We start from the raw sequence: 12,506 nt of genomic DNA, 5'->3' as shown, positions 1-12,506 counted from the left end.
CCAAAAATTTTTTTCCATTTTCTGAGTGGTGTCTGGTAAGTTTGAAGAACCTGTACCACGATCATCATGCTTATCGTCTGATTCTTACTTTTCTTCGTCTTGGTTTGAGTTTATTTCTTCTTCTATTTCTTTACTTCTTTTCTTCTTTATATTATCACAGCATGTACAGCAACGGCAGCAGGAGCTTGCATAACTTTTTACCATCATCTCTGTACAGAATCATCCTACGGTAGATATTCACGTTCGACGAAGAAATAGCCATAAATTGAACGCGATTTATTTTTCACAGTGTTTTAAAGCGATATTTATTTTCTAATCGCGAGATCATCAGGGATTTTTAGACGAACACCCGCACTAATTTTTTATACAACAATCCGACATTTTCGTTACAGTTATTCGAACGGACAAGTCAGGATCGTCTGCTACATGATGTGGCCGGATGGTCGGTATCCGCACAGCATGACCGAGTACATGTGAGTATCTGTCTCCAAATAATGTTTACACAGTTACGGACGAGTAAAAAAATAATTATTTAAAAACTATGCACGAATGAACAAAAATCGGTGCGAGGAGTCATTTATATTCTATCTCACCACCAATTTCAATTTTGAGTCTCGTCCAAGCTGAGCTCAGTTCTTGGGTCTACAGCATGAAGCAAAAACTTGTTTGACAGTATCTTGCCTAGTTGTAATCTGTTAAAAAAATTTTTAAATTTCCTTCCGCGTTGAAACGTGCCACACTTGATGTTTTTCGGGGATCATAATAATTCAAGGTTGTAGCAGTAGAGATTATATTCTTTTTCATGACTCGTTTTAGGCGTCTCATAGAGTACTGCGTTCATATAAACTGTTCGCTACAGCCTGTACAGTACCTAAAACGTATGATACAGTAATTTCACTGTCTTACGATCCTACATAATGGGAAAGACGAAAAAGTTTCCGGACAGCAGCGAGGTGCGGTTTTCTTTCACAAAAAAGTATTATTTCTTTCTGTCTGTTTACCAGCAGCACGGTTACTATAATTGAAGAAGACTGAATGAAAGAAACGCTTTTTCCTCTTTATTCGTTGTCGAGCTGTAACGTACAAGAATTAAAGTCGTAATCGACAGACTAAATTATTCGCGTACGATCACGAAGTAGGAAAAGAATGATTAGTCCAACGCAAATATATCTTGAGACATTTAACGGCACACGATGTGTCATACAGCAAATTTCTTCGGTGCGATTTCAGCAGACTATAATATATAGCTACACAATGATGCTGAAAGGATACGGAAACGCAGTCGAACTTGATTGTTCCTTCCACTTTAGGTGTACCCGTCAAGTGAACACATACCTACATATAACTATATAAGCTATAACATAAACTTTAGCACCACTTTGTCGGAGAAAAGCCGCTTCCGTTGATTATTATTCACCTTTAAGGCCTCTAAGCTTTGTTCTCCAGTAGATACAAAGACTCTCGGAAAGTTCTATGCCTAATTCATGCCACTGCAGCGCTGTGTCGTCTACTCTTGAATACGTATACTTGTGATAAAATCCCTCGTATAAGTTGTTGAGTATGGCCTGAGGTGCAATGTATAGCATGCATGTATCAATGTTATAACGAACGAATATAAATTTTCATTGAACGAGAACGTACACAAAAATAAAAAAAATAAAAAAAAATAAATAAAAAGAATTTCGTCGGAAGCGTGGGAAGAAAAGAAAAATGAGGATAATTATATTTTTTTTTTCATCCCCCTCGAAAAGAGAAGTATAATAATTAAAAATTTCATTTACATACAAATAGAAGTGAATATTCTACAAGCAGTTGCACCGTGATGAATATTAGGTACCTTGTGATTCAAAATTAAAAAAAAAAAGATTTACTTTCAGGACTCTTGTTTGTTGCTTGTTTGTTAATTTATTTATTTTCATTTTTTGTTTTTACGGCACCCACATTTGACGCCGGGAAATTTATGCATGCAAATTTTAGCACAGTGGAAGTTGAGAGAAACGACTGATGTAGATTACACAGCGTGTGCAGTTCGCTTCGGTGACCAGCTAAAACGTTCTGCCTCGTAATCGCTCGGCATTTACGTATATCAGGTTTAATTGAATCAGGGATCGATGCAGCGCTGCCGGTCCTTTATTCTATCTATAAATCGTACACGGTATTGAAATTGAATGCATGTTTCGTACGAGCATCGATTTGCCGAACAGGAACTCGAATTAGTTTACAGCTACCCATTGCTCAAATAATTTTCACCCGGCGAAGAATTATTTATATCTGTACATTTCGTGTGTTTTTCTTCTTCTTTTTTTCCTTCTTTGAAATTACTCCCTTTCAGGAAGATCCGCACCCCGTCACTGAGTCGCCGGAAGTAATTGGCTGGTTAATTACAACCCCTCCTCAGAGAGTGTTGTCGAAATTGGATTGTGCAGTATATTATAGGTATGTCTTACACTCGGCTCGGCTACCGCGAAGAAAGATGTCTCGCCCTTTTTTTTTCCCCCTCGGGTGGGAACCTAAATTGGGTTTTAAGGAGTACACCTTGCGTCTTGAATAGTAATTGAACCTACCACGAAAGGTGGGGATTTTTCTCCTTGGAAAAATACGTTTATTCGAAGTTTTTTTACGGCGTATACCATTACTTATCGCCGATGATGTATACGTTCAAAATGTTACTCCGTATTCAGATATGCATGGTGGGAAAACAAATATTCTCGCACCGTTGCGCCTCCTCATCGGAATAACGATGCAATTATAACCGAACCTTACAGGACGCCGTGAACGAGTTGATACGCTATTTTTTTTTTTTTTTTTTTACCACTTAGTTTCTCCGATGGAACGATATCATTTTATAATGGCATCTTTTATTTCCGTTTGTTGCAATCATGCCATTCCCCTATTCATATCACATTATTATACGTACGAACGAGCTTCCATTGCCAACTAGGAAACGTCTTACCTTCAAACCTTCGCATATATTTCCTCTTATAATTGAATTCGCCGAGAGAAAATGATAGCTGAGAAAATGTGAATCATTATGTTGCGAATTGATTCGTGCAGTTCTTGAAGAAATTGACTTTGATATTCTCGCCAGCGAATAGGTAAACTTTTCTTGGCGTGTTGCTGTATAATATCGGTATCTTCGACGTGGTACTTTGTTCACCATAACTTGAGGGGGGTTGTTTGAAAGGACTGACGTTATAACGTCGCGTAAATTTCTTCAATAACACGATTCACCCTGTAGGGACATCGATTTCAGAGACTCGATTTGTAACCTAATTGTATTAAATTGTGCCGAAAATTGATAAGTATATTAAATTGCCGAATCACTTTAGTATGAAAAAAAATTCCGCAGTTTAATACCTACGCATAAAATGGCTTCCCATAATTTCATTTCACGCAAAAGCAATTATCCCGCTGGTACAAAATCGGCGATGGTGGCGTACGTGAAAGGAAAGACATACAAAAAGAAAAAAAAAACTAAAGATGATGTCGGTGCGTGGATACATAAGGCGAGAATTTAATTAGCAACAACATGGCTCACATCCTTTGAAGGGCTGCAAAAGCTAACGAACCGCTTGAGAATGTCTCGAGCCTGTTGCTTCTGGGAAAGAATCTTTAGGCTTCTTAACTTTTTCGAAATATTTCAGCGGTCTTTGATCAGAACTTGTTAGAATATATATTCAATTTTGTATAATCTTCGTACGACGTTGCTTTGAAAGGAATCGTTGTCGATGCTAGGCACGAAAAAAGATAAGAATAAGAAGAATAAAAAAGGAAAATTCAATTTTTTAAAGGACGCATTACGCGGGTACTTGACTCCGACGCTGATGCACCCTACCAAGTTGTCAACTTGGTCGTGTCGCTGTGATGACAAAAGTCTCCGAGGAACGGCTACGGAGGAATAATGGCTTTTATCTGTCCACTTCGTCTCCTCCTGTCTCTCACCCTTGACTAACCCTGTGGGTGCGTTTTTTTTTCACACCAATTTCTTCTTTTTTTTTTTTTTCTCTTGTATTTCCAGACTGGCAATTACCCCCTCCAAGGAAACATCTCTGCGGCGATGTATAACACGGCGGTGCAATGGACGGTGTATAGATCTCGCCGGAAGTTTATTTTCTTCCTTTCAGCGAGAGTGAGGAAAATAAAAATGAAAGAGGAAGCTGAATATTGTGTTCTCTTTGCCGTCTCGCCTTTCTTTGCACCGTGATATCTAGATTTTCATTTCTATTTGCAATATTTCAATTCTGTTACAGCGAAAAAAATGTAAAAAGAACACAATACCAGGTCATCTTTTCATTGCCTCGTCTCGGCGCTGCGGTGAAGGATTATAATTATAAGGGATGAAAATAGAGTTTGGAGAAAAATACGGGTTAAGACGAAAACAGGATGCGATATTCGCCGAGCGGCAAGGTTAAGGAACGTTCTTTACACTTCGCGTCGGGATCATTCGAGCTTGCGGTTGGTCCTACGATCAGGGGATTATTTCGAAGAGTAATTACCGGTTAGCCGTCGGGCGACAAGCGTTAGCCTGATTAATCATTTTGGGGACAAAGGTGTACTGATTATACAACAGCCGATGGTACTCATTCGTTAATGTACCTCCAGACGATCGATTCAGCGATTTAAACCCGACCGAAGTCACGATATTGTTACCAAACGATTCATGCCATTGTTGAGTATTTTCCTCTCTACATCCCACCCATACAATTGGTGCTTTCTTATTCTGCATTCGCTCGCATCTCGGCGAATTAATGCATTCAGAAACGAGCGTAGAATTTTTTCGACGCAATATATTCCCGACATCAGCCGGGTATCAGACATTTATTGTTATTCAAATGGCGCAGAAAAGCATTCGGTACCTACCGACAGTCTGATTGTGAGGCTTGCGCTTCGACGACCATTCTGTTACTTTTGTTTTACACGTATAGCGATCTTCCAGCGCTTTTTAACCATTGTGACAATTGTATCATCGTACAATCGATGTGTACGTTATGCATGTATGTTCAATGAAAAAATAGATGTTTTTGTGCAACTGTTAAGCAATACGCGTGCTGCTCGCTAGATTATCCGAACCGTGCAATTGCTCGGCATTACAGAGAACAGCGTAGAATACGAACCGTCTAGTCGATAGCGGGAGGTGAACGTTTGCACGGGAATTTAGCAAATCCAATCCTCCCCAGTACCTACGTAATGTCGGGACTTGGAATTAACAGGAGTATTCAAGGTCTAGCCGGCTGCGATACTGATCGTCTCCACACAATAGTTGAATGCTGGGTCCCATAGCTTGAGATTACATTCTCTCAATTAAGTCAATTAAGAAAGAGAAGTTGTTTAGGTGTAACGGAGGTAGAGCGTGAGGTTCGTGAAGCCTGCGACGACATATGAACAACGTCTTTGAAACCGTTATTTTCACAAGGTTGTACACCAAGGTCGTTTGCTGGAGAGAAAACACGACTCTGAGATTCCAGACAGGTACCTAATTGAATATTTCAGTCGGCCCAGATTGAGCCAACGCTTGTACGAGTTGGTATTTATTGGGTACGCGTCGTCAGTTGGATGCACATGACGGATAGTGTATAATTGTTGATTTCTTATCGATATTTCCAATGGACGCAAAGTCGCGAGAATCGCGAGACTTTTGAATTCTGACAATGTCTTGACCGATTTCGAAGAACGTTGGAAAAGTTATATCGACAACATTCGTGGATGAGTGCAATTGCGCATAATTCATTACAGGAGGAGGAGGAGATGGAGGAGTAACTTAATATTTTCTCAGCCATTGGCCCGACGATCTCGTGAATATCTTTTTTCGACTCAGGAAGGTCTCATAAGAGTAAAACAAGGGTTCTGGACATCAATTCTGAGAAGCATGAATGATCACTCACGGAATTGAAGAGAAAGTGAAGCTGACCCTTTTTCATTCTTTTCGCCAAATTACACCTGATTTTAAAAGAGGCTGTAGTTACAATGTTTGGATCCTGTATCGACATAATTTTACGAGATGAATTCATTGCACACAGTCTCGACTCGCTACTAACAACGGATCGAAGGTTACGGTCTAAAAACATGAGATTTCTTAGTATTTACTTGGTATTTTCTGAGCTGTTTGCTCTCCGATGCTCTGAATGCCTGTTTTGCAATCCTTGGGATCGAACTAGTCTAGGAAAGGGTCGTTTGAATCGATTCGCTTCAAGTGGGCAGGGTTGATAAACCGCAACCACGATTCGGAGGCGCGAGTCAGATGTATGCTCAGTAAATTCGGTACTACATCGAGGTTTTCACCCTCGTTTTTTTGTATTTTCTAGCTACAACCTGGTGTTCCTCGGAGTGACCTACCTCGTTCCAGTCACGGTTATGGCCGTGTGTTATACCTTGATGGGCCTGGAGCTGTGGGGATCAAAATCCATCGGCGAACATACCCAGCGTCAAAAGGAGTCGACGAAATCGAAGCGGAAGGTACTTAAGGTCACATACTTCAGGGACAATTTCAGGTCAACTTAACGTCACTAAAGGGGTATGAAAGCGCATTTCTGACGTAGACACGACGGCCAGTTTTTCGGCGGTATGTACTTGAAATACCTGCTAATCACAGGTGGCACAGCTGGTCAAAATGCAAAAGAAACACCTACTATTTGAACTTGGGTCATAGAACTGAAGAAAGAGTCGCAGACAGAGTATTTCGGTATCGTATCGTATATCGACTATTCTGCACGGGGATCAAAAGACATGAAAAAAAGTCTTATCAATGCTTCTTTTTAGAAAGAATGAAAAAACACCTCTCCATATCGCAACGATGTTTGTACGTCTGACAAAACCGCAATGGATACCCCGTTAGTGGATTTTCTAGTACACGAGGACGTCGAATGTTCGAATGTTAATGTAAACGAACTAATTGAAGAAAATGCTTTCATTTCCGCAGGTAGTAAGGATGTTCATAATCGTGGTTACGATATTTGCTGTCTGTTGGCTACCTTATCACGGCTTCTTCATATTTGCTTATCATCATCGATCGTTCACCAATAGCAACTACGTCCAGCACGTCTATTTGGCATTCTACTGGCTAGCGATGTCCAACGCTATGGTCAACCCGATTATCTACTACTGGATGAACAACAGGTGATCATGTCATTAATTACGATTCACATACCACCTAGGTAGGCCCTAGGGTAGGCCCACCTCACATTCTACATGCAGTATTCACCGATAAATATCTATCCCTCGTCTTGAATCACAGGTGTGAGCATCGTGGCAAGGACCCACTAAAACTTGATCAATGGTCAAAGCATTCTTTGCTTCCATTATAACGGATGGAGAGGAAAATAGAGGAAAGACATCTCCTTGCTGCTGAAACTCGTGCATGATATTGTTACGTATGTGAATCTATGGTCACAGTTGTTTTTTGCGTACACCTTCTACAACTTAAAAGGAACATCCAAGTCTAAACAGAGTTGTATACTTGTATACTTTGGAATATAAGCGAGATAATTTTACAGGAGGACAAAGATAAAATGTGGAAACAATATAATGAATGAATTTATGATGAATTCTGCAAACAAGTGAAAACGCTTCTCATTATACTTATTATTTTCAACCAAACGCCCGGGTAGAGCAAAGGCGTTTAGGGTATAACGAACTTTTATCGCATTAGGCATTCATTCCAAGATATTTATGCGTCCCAGAATTGGGCCAACGACTAATTAAGTTTTCAGTACGGCGGTTTTAAGCGGGGTGACAGGAGTTGAAAGTTGAAATTTAAAAGCGGAGAAGTTCTCTTGAGAAACCGTATTTATCCCGAGTTCTATAGGTATACATTCAACCCGCAAGTGAAATGTGAGCGGGACCAAATTGTTTTCTTTTTTTTTCAATATCTACGAAGCGGCTGTAGAAATCACATTTCGATGATACAACTTTAGGACACATTGCAGAAAAATGCCTCAACTTCGGTCAAGCGGAAAAGTTTCGACCTTTCGTCACACACGCGCACACACATATCTTCTATCAATTTCCTCTGAGCTTTTGTTAGATATTTCAAGCGTAAATTCATCTTCCACGATCCAATTCTCACGTAGCTCATATGCATTTTATGCTGCCACGCGTTATCCGTACGGAGACGGTACGAGTAGTAAATCCTTTGTGCTCGCGTCACTTTGTTCGAAAGAAAGGATATCACTACGGAATTTTCTAATGCCGTCGATTTTGTACGAGAAGAAAAAGTATATCGTCCTGGTAAGATTTATCGTGCACGTTTATATCGTGTGCTGAAATTTTATGTCTTGATCATCCACGAAACAAGTTCAGAGTTATTTACAATAAAGAAACGTGTCACGCATTTTCATGGCTCATGTTGTTGCTTTTACGTTCAGCTACAAACGTCTGGGATTCGATCGGTATACTTTAATTCTGATTCACTTTGGACATAAGCCCGTAAATAAATTTCACAACACTGTGGCCTTAGCGGCAATGTGCACGTAGTAAATGTCTATGCGTTTACAGCAAACACCTCACTAATATCCCTCACGGTGTACGGAAACTATAGTGAACGTGTGCAGTTTGCTGCGCGTTCGATACTTCCATTTTAAAGGGAAAGTGCCCGAATCCTCCACGGGAGGAACGAACAACGTTTGGCTAATTTCCTAAATTAAATATAAATTTAACCATTTGTTTCAGGTTTCGGGTTTACATTCAGAAGATTATTTGCTGCTGTTTCCTTACAAGGTCTCAGTCCCAGAGTCGACAACTCGATCTTCTAGCCGAACTTCCCCATTCGGATTTAGCGCGCTCCAGATCCGGTAAGGCTGATAGGTAACGATAAAATATTTCAAACGCGATATTTGTTCCAAGTGAGTTTCGAGTAAAACCTCATCCTCATGTTACCGGCAGGAAATAATAAATTTTGGAAAAGTATTTCGCTCTTTCACTTTAAAGTCGGAAATCACCAAAGAGTAAACCTCTACTCGCTCGGTTAGAACGACAAAAAATTAATGCTAATGAAAAGTCATTGACGAACAGTCACAAGTTTAAATTCTGACATGACGGTTATGAATTCGTGATACTACATTCGTAGGTGTAATTTGAAAACGAGTTTATGGCTGGATTAAAAAATGGTTTCGTTTGGCGTAGACCTAGACTGCGTACTGAGCCGATGCTTATCCTTTAACGAAAAAATGGTATTCTATTCGCGTTTACAGAACGATTGAAGTATACGTCAATTCAGTGGCGACAGAGTACGACGGAGAGTCGAGTAAGGATGCCAAAATTAACCAGCCAATTAATCTGCGACGAAATACATAAGAACGGAAGTAGCACCAGGGTTTCTTCGAAGATTAAACCGCATACCTGAAAGCGGTCCAATACCTGCAGGATCGAAATAGTTTGACGAGTTTTCTTCAAATTACACTCCACGTTTCATTATGAAAAACAATGGTTCGATTGTGTATTATTAATTAGTTTAATATATACCATATATCTATATTGTAATAAGTGTAAATATATTCGAATATATAATTATTTTGAAACTAAATTGCACAGAATTGAAAGCCTAATAGTACTGACAACCCTGGAGACCATGGAAAACAGTCGATGTGATTGTTTCTGTTTTTACTTCTTTAATACTCGGCAAGGCTATCAACGAAGAACATTTCATTCTTCTTTATATACGAATTCCCATTATCCTCTCGACAAGCTGTGAAGCGTGGAAAAAATTATTATGCGAAGTTATCGAGAACCATTAAAAATTCTGGGAAAACAACTTCGAACCATTGCGTGAAAAGTTTCTTGTACTTGCTGCTATTGATCGATATACCTACCAGTACCATACAAAGCCTTAGTTCTATCTCGTTAACGGAACATTCCGAAAAACGAGGAAGGGGATTACGAATGAGTGTATTGCTGGATCTTTGTGTATGCAATCCAAGAAATCTATTATATTCGCAGAAGACGCTTCTGCAGGTCTGATGCAAGGCTGGCTGCCGCGAAACGTTCTGTCCATTCCTTTACCAATTCACCGAAATATTTATTGGAACGAGAAAATTTTTAAAATATTTAAGGCTAAAAATAAGAACTGTGATAAGAATACGAGTAGAAATAGTGGAATTTCAGTATTTGGAAACTTCAGGGTGGTCAGACACTTTGATAATAATGATGATGATACTAATGATAGAAATAATCACACAACAACGATGATGACGGTGAAGATGATAATAAAATCAATTTACTATGTGAAATTAAAATGTCCTATCATATATTATAGCGCCGATTTGCACTTCGGGTTAATAAGATTGTTTGTCGCAAAAAAATTTTCTTTACGATTGATATTCGTCGATTATCTACACGAATTTTTCGTCAAATTGACGGTAAGAAATATTTTCTTGATTCGATAATCTTTTTTCTCAATGCAGGTATATGTAATTTTTCATAATAAATGTAAAAAAAAAAAAATACGAACGAGCAAATTTACGGCATAATGTGATTCCTGTATAGACGATGTTTCAATATACGAGCCCAATGCAAATAGTGAGTACAAGGTATAATACAAATAATGTTGCATTAATTAATGAAAAGTTATAAAATAACCGTAATATTATAATTGAATTCTTGAAATTAAATTAAGTTGATTTACCAGCGGTGGTTAAATATTTGATGGTAATTCGAATGCGAAAAACTGGATTAAAATTTTGTTCATTAGAATTTATAATACTTCTTTCAGCAAATATAAATTACATAATGGAAAGTGTTTCAGTTTTATTCAGTAATAATCAGGTATACATCCGCTAATGATTTTATCTTGTAATTCGTCATGGGCACGATGCGTCTTGTTGTGATATAATATGCCGTCGACGAAGAATACAATTTACCATAAATTAAGAGAGACGTCAAATCATTCACTTTACACACTCACCGCGTGTATCCATTACGACCATATTGCTGATCCATCACTTTGTAAAAAATGCCGCCTTACTTATCTCGGTTTTACCACCGCGCCATTATACCAGCGGCTTAGAAGATGATCATTTCCAGTTTGAATATCCTCTTACACCCCTCGCGAGAAGAAATATTTGAAAAAGTGTCAGGATGACCGTTTTTGCTCATTGCACTTTTTATTCCACGTCGTAGAAGAACCCAGTATTAAGGTAATTTTTTTCGTGAATTATATTTCCATTATTGTTACCCTGGACGGTTTTTTCCCTGTCAAGCCTTCGACACTGTTGATATATTACGCAGCTCATTTATTCAAGTATGTACGTAGATAATGCTTTTTTCATTGAAATTATTTCTGCGACTCATATGTATAATTTATTACAGTCTTTATTAATTCCCCATCAGGCAGTCCCCTACACAAAGTAAAGATATTTCGGACTCTCGTTACGATCTTTCTTATCGTCACGGATTACAAAAAAAAAAATATTAATGGTAACACATATTTATAAATAAAATAGACGAACATTTAAGTATTCTCTCAGATTCAAGAAATATTTTCTTATTGTCTAGATTTTTTAACGATGTGTAACACAAATTCTTGTTGCGCTTAATTATTTGCAACGAGATACAGACAATATTTGTACACGTGTCCTACCTATTGGTCCGTTTCTGTTAGGTATAACAACCGTGTTTGAACACTTTGGGTAGCAAGTTTGACCAACTCGGATTCATGCTTCAGTGAGTCGGCTTCAGTTCCGACGAGAGAGGAAAAACCGATGTACAAAACAAGTGATATGACCGAGAAACAGAAAATAATTGCTCCGATTAGTTTATTCAAACTCGAATTTAATGTATTAATTGTCGGGGTAAAGGATATATTATATATAAACCAAAGATCGAATTTTTGATCCAGTAATACATCTAGTATCTATTAACAATAAAGTATACTGTAGACCTATGTACCTATAATGTAATGTAAATTAAGTGTGAAAATCTGACGAAAATATGCGTGTATTTATTATATAACGTTACGTCGTTGTCAACATAAATACTGAACCTTACAAATTTGTACAATATGAAAAATTGTTGTAAATTTTATTTTCATGTAACATATCGATAGGTGATTCTCGCCTATTTATTATACATTATATGAGCTATCAAATTTTCCTGTACATATAATATGCGAATGAATAAAATTGAGCTGTAAGATATTCATAGTCGATATGATAATATAGATACTTTATTTCTTTTCTTTTGGCTTTGCATAATGAAAAGCGAGATGTAACAGTACGTGTAAATACAAAGGATCAAAGGAGCCGACGCGAATATTATTATACTTTTTTTTTTTTTCTACCTACTCGACTGCGAAATCGTTCGAGGTATAAAATTGAATCGCGGCTTCGAGTGCAGGTTCACAAGTCTCCGTCGGAGTATGAAAAAAAAAAATTGAGAGATTTTCTTCGTCAAGCGGCTTTTTCATTCGTCGGCATTGCTGTTATTGCCAACTATAAATTAAGATGAAAAAAATTGAAGTAATCGAAGCCGCGATGCAACGAAACTTTCGACACATTTTTCCACGTGGTGATTGATCT

At 38.2% G+C, this 12,506-nt stretch overlaps 1 protein-coding gene across 3 annotated transcripts in view; it reads left to right on the top strand.

Moving 5' to 3' along the window:
- The window catches only part of LOC107226330 (tachykinin-like peptides receptor 86C), a 65,426-nt gene extending 53,317 nt beyond the window's left edge, over window positions 1-12,109 (top strand). Inside the window, exons 4-8 of one of the 3 annotated variants that reach the window (XM_015667110.2) lie at window positions 393-473; window positions 6,303-6,453; window positions 6,917-7,113; window positions 8,665-8,786; window positions 9,186-12,109. In XM_015667110.2, the coding sequence (XP_015522596.1) occupies window positions 393-473; window positions 6,303-6,453; window positions 6,917-7,113; window positions 8,665-8,786; window positions 9,186-9,337 (703 nt within the window). In that variant the 3' untranslated portion in view covers window positions 9,338-12,109. Of the gene's footprint in view, window positions 1-392; window positions 474-6,302; window positions 6,463-6,916; window positions 7,114-8,664; window positions 8,800-9,185 lie in introns of all 3 variants that reach the window. The other 2 variants (XM_046732449.1, XM_046732460.1) reach the window with 2 other exon arrangements.
- The last annotated feature ends 397 nt before the right edge of the window (window positions 12,110-12,506 follow it).

The sequence above is a fragment of the Neodiprion lecontei genome, chromosome 1, assembly GCF_021901455.1.
Source record: "Neodiprion lecontei isolate iyNeoLeco1 chromosome 1, iyNeoLeco1.1, whole genome shotgun sequence".
Taxonomy (NCBI): Eukaryota; Metazoa; Arthropoda; class Insecta; order Hymenoptera; family Diprionidae; genus Neodiprion; species Neodiprion lecontei.
Note: the sequence above shows the minus strand (reverse complement) of the source record. Positions and strands in the feature narration are given on the sequence as shown.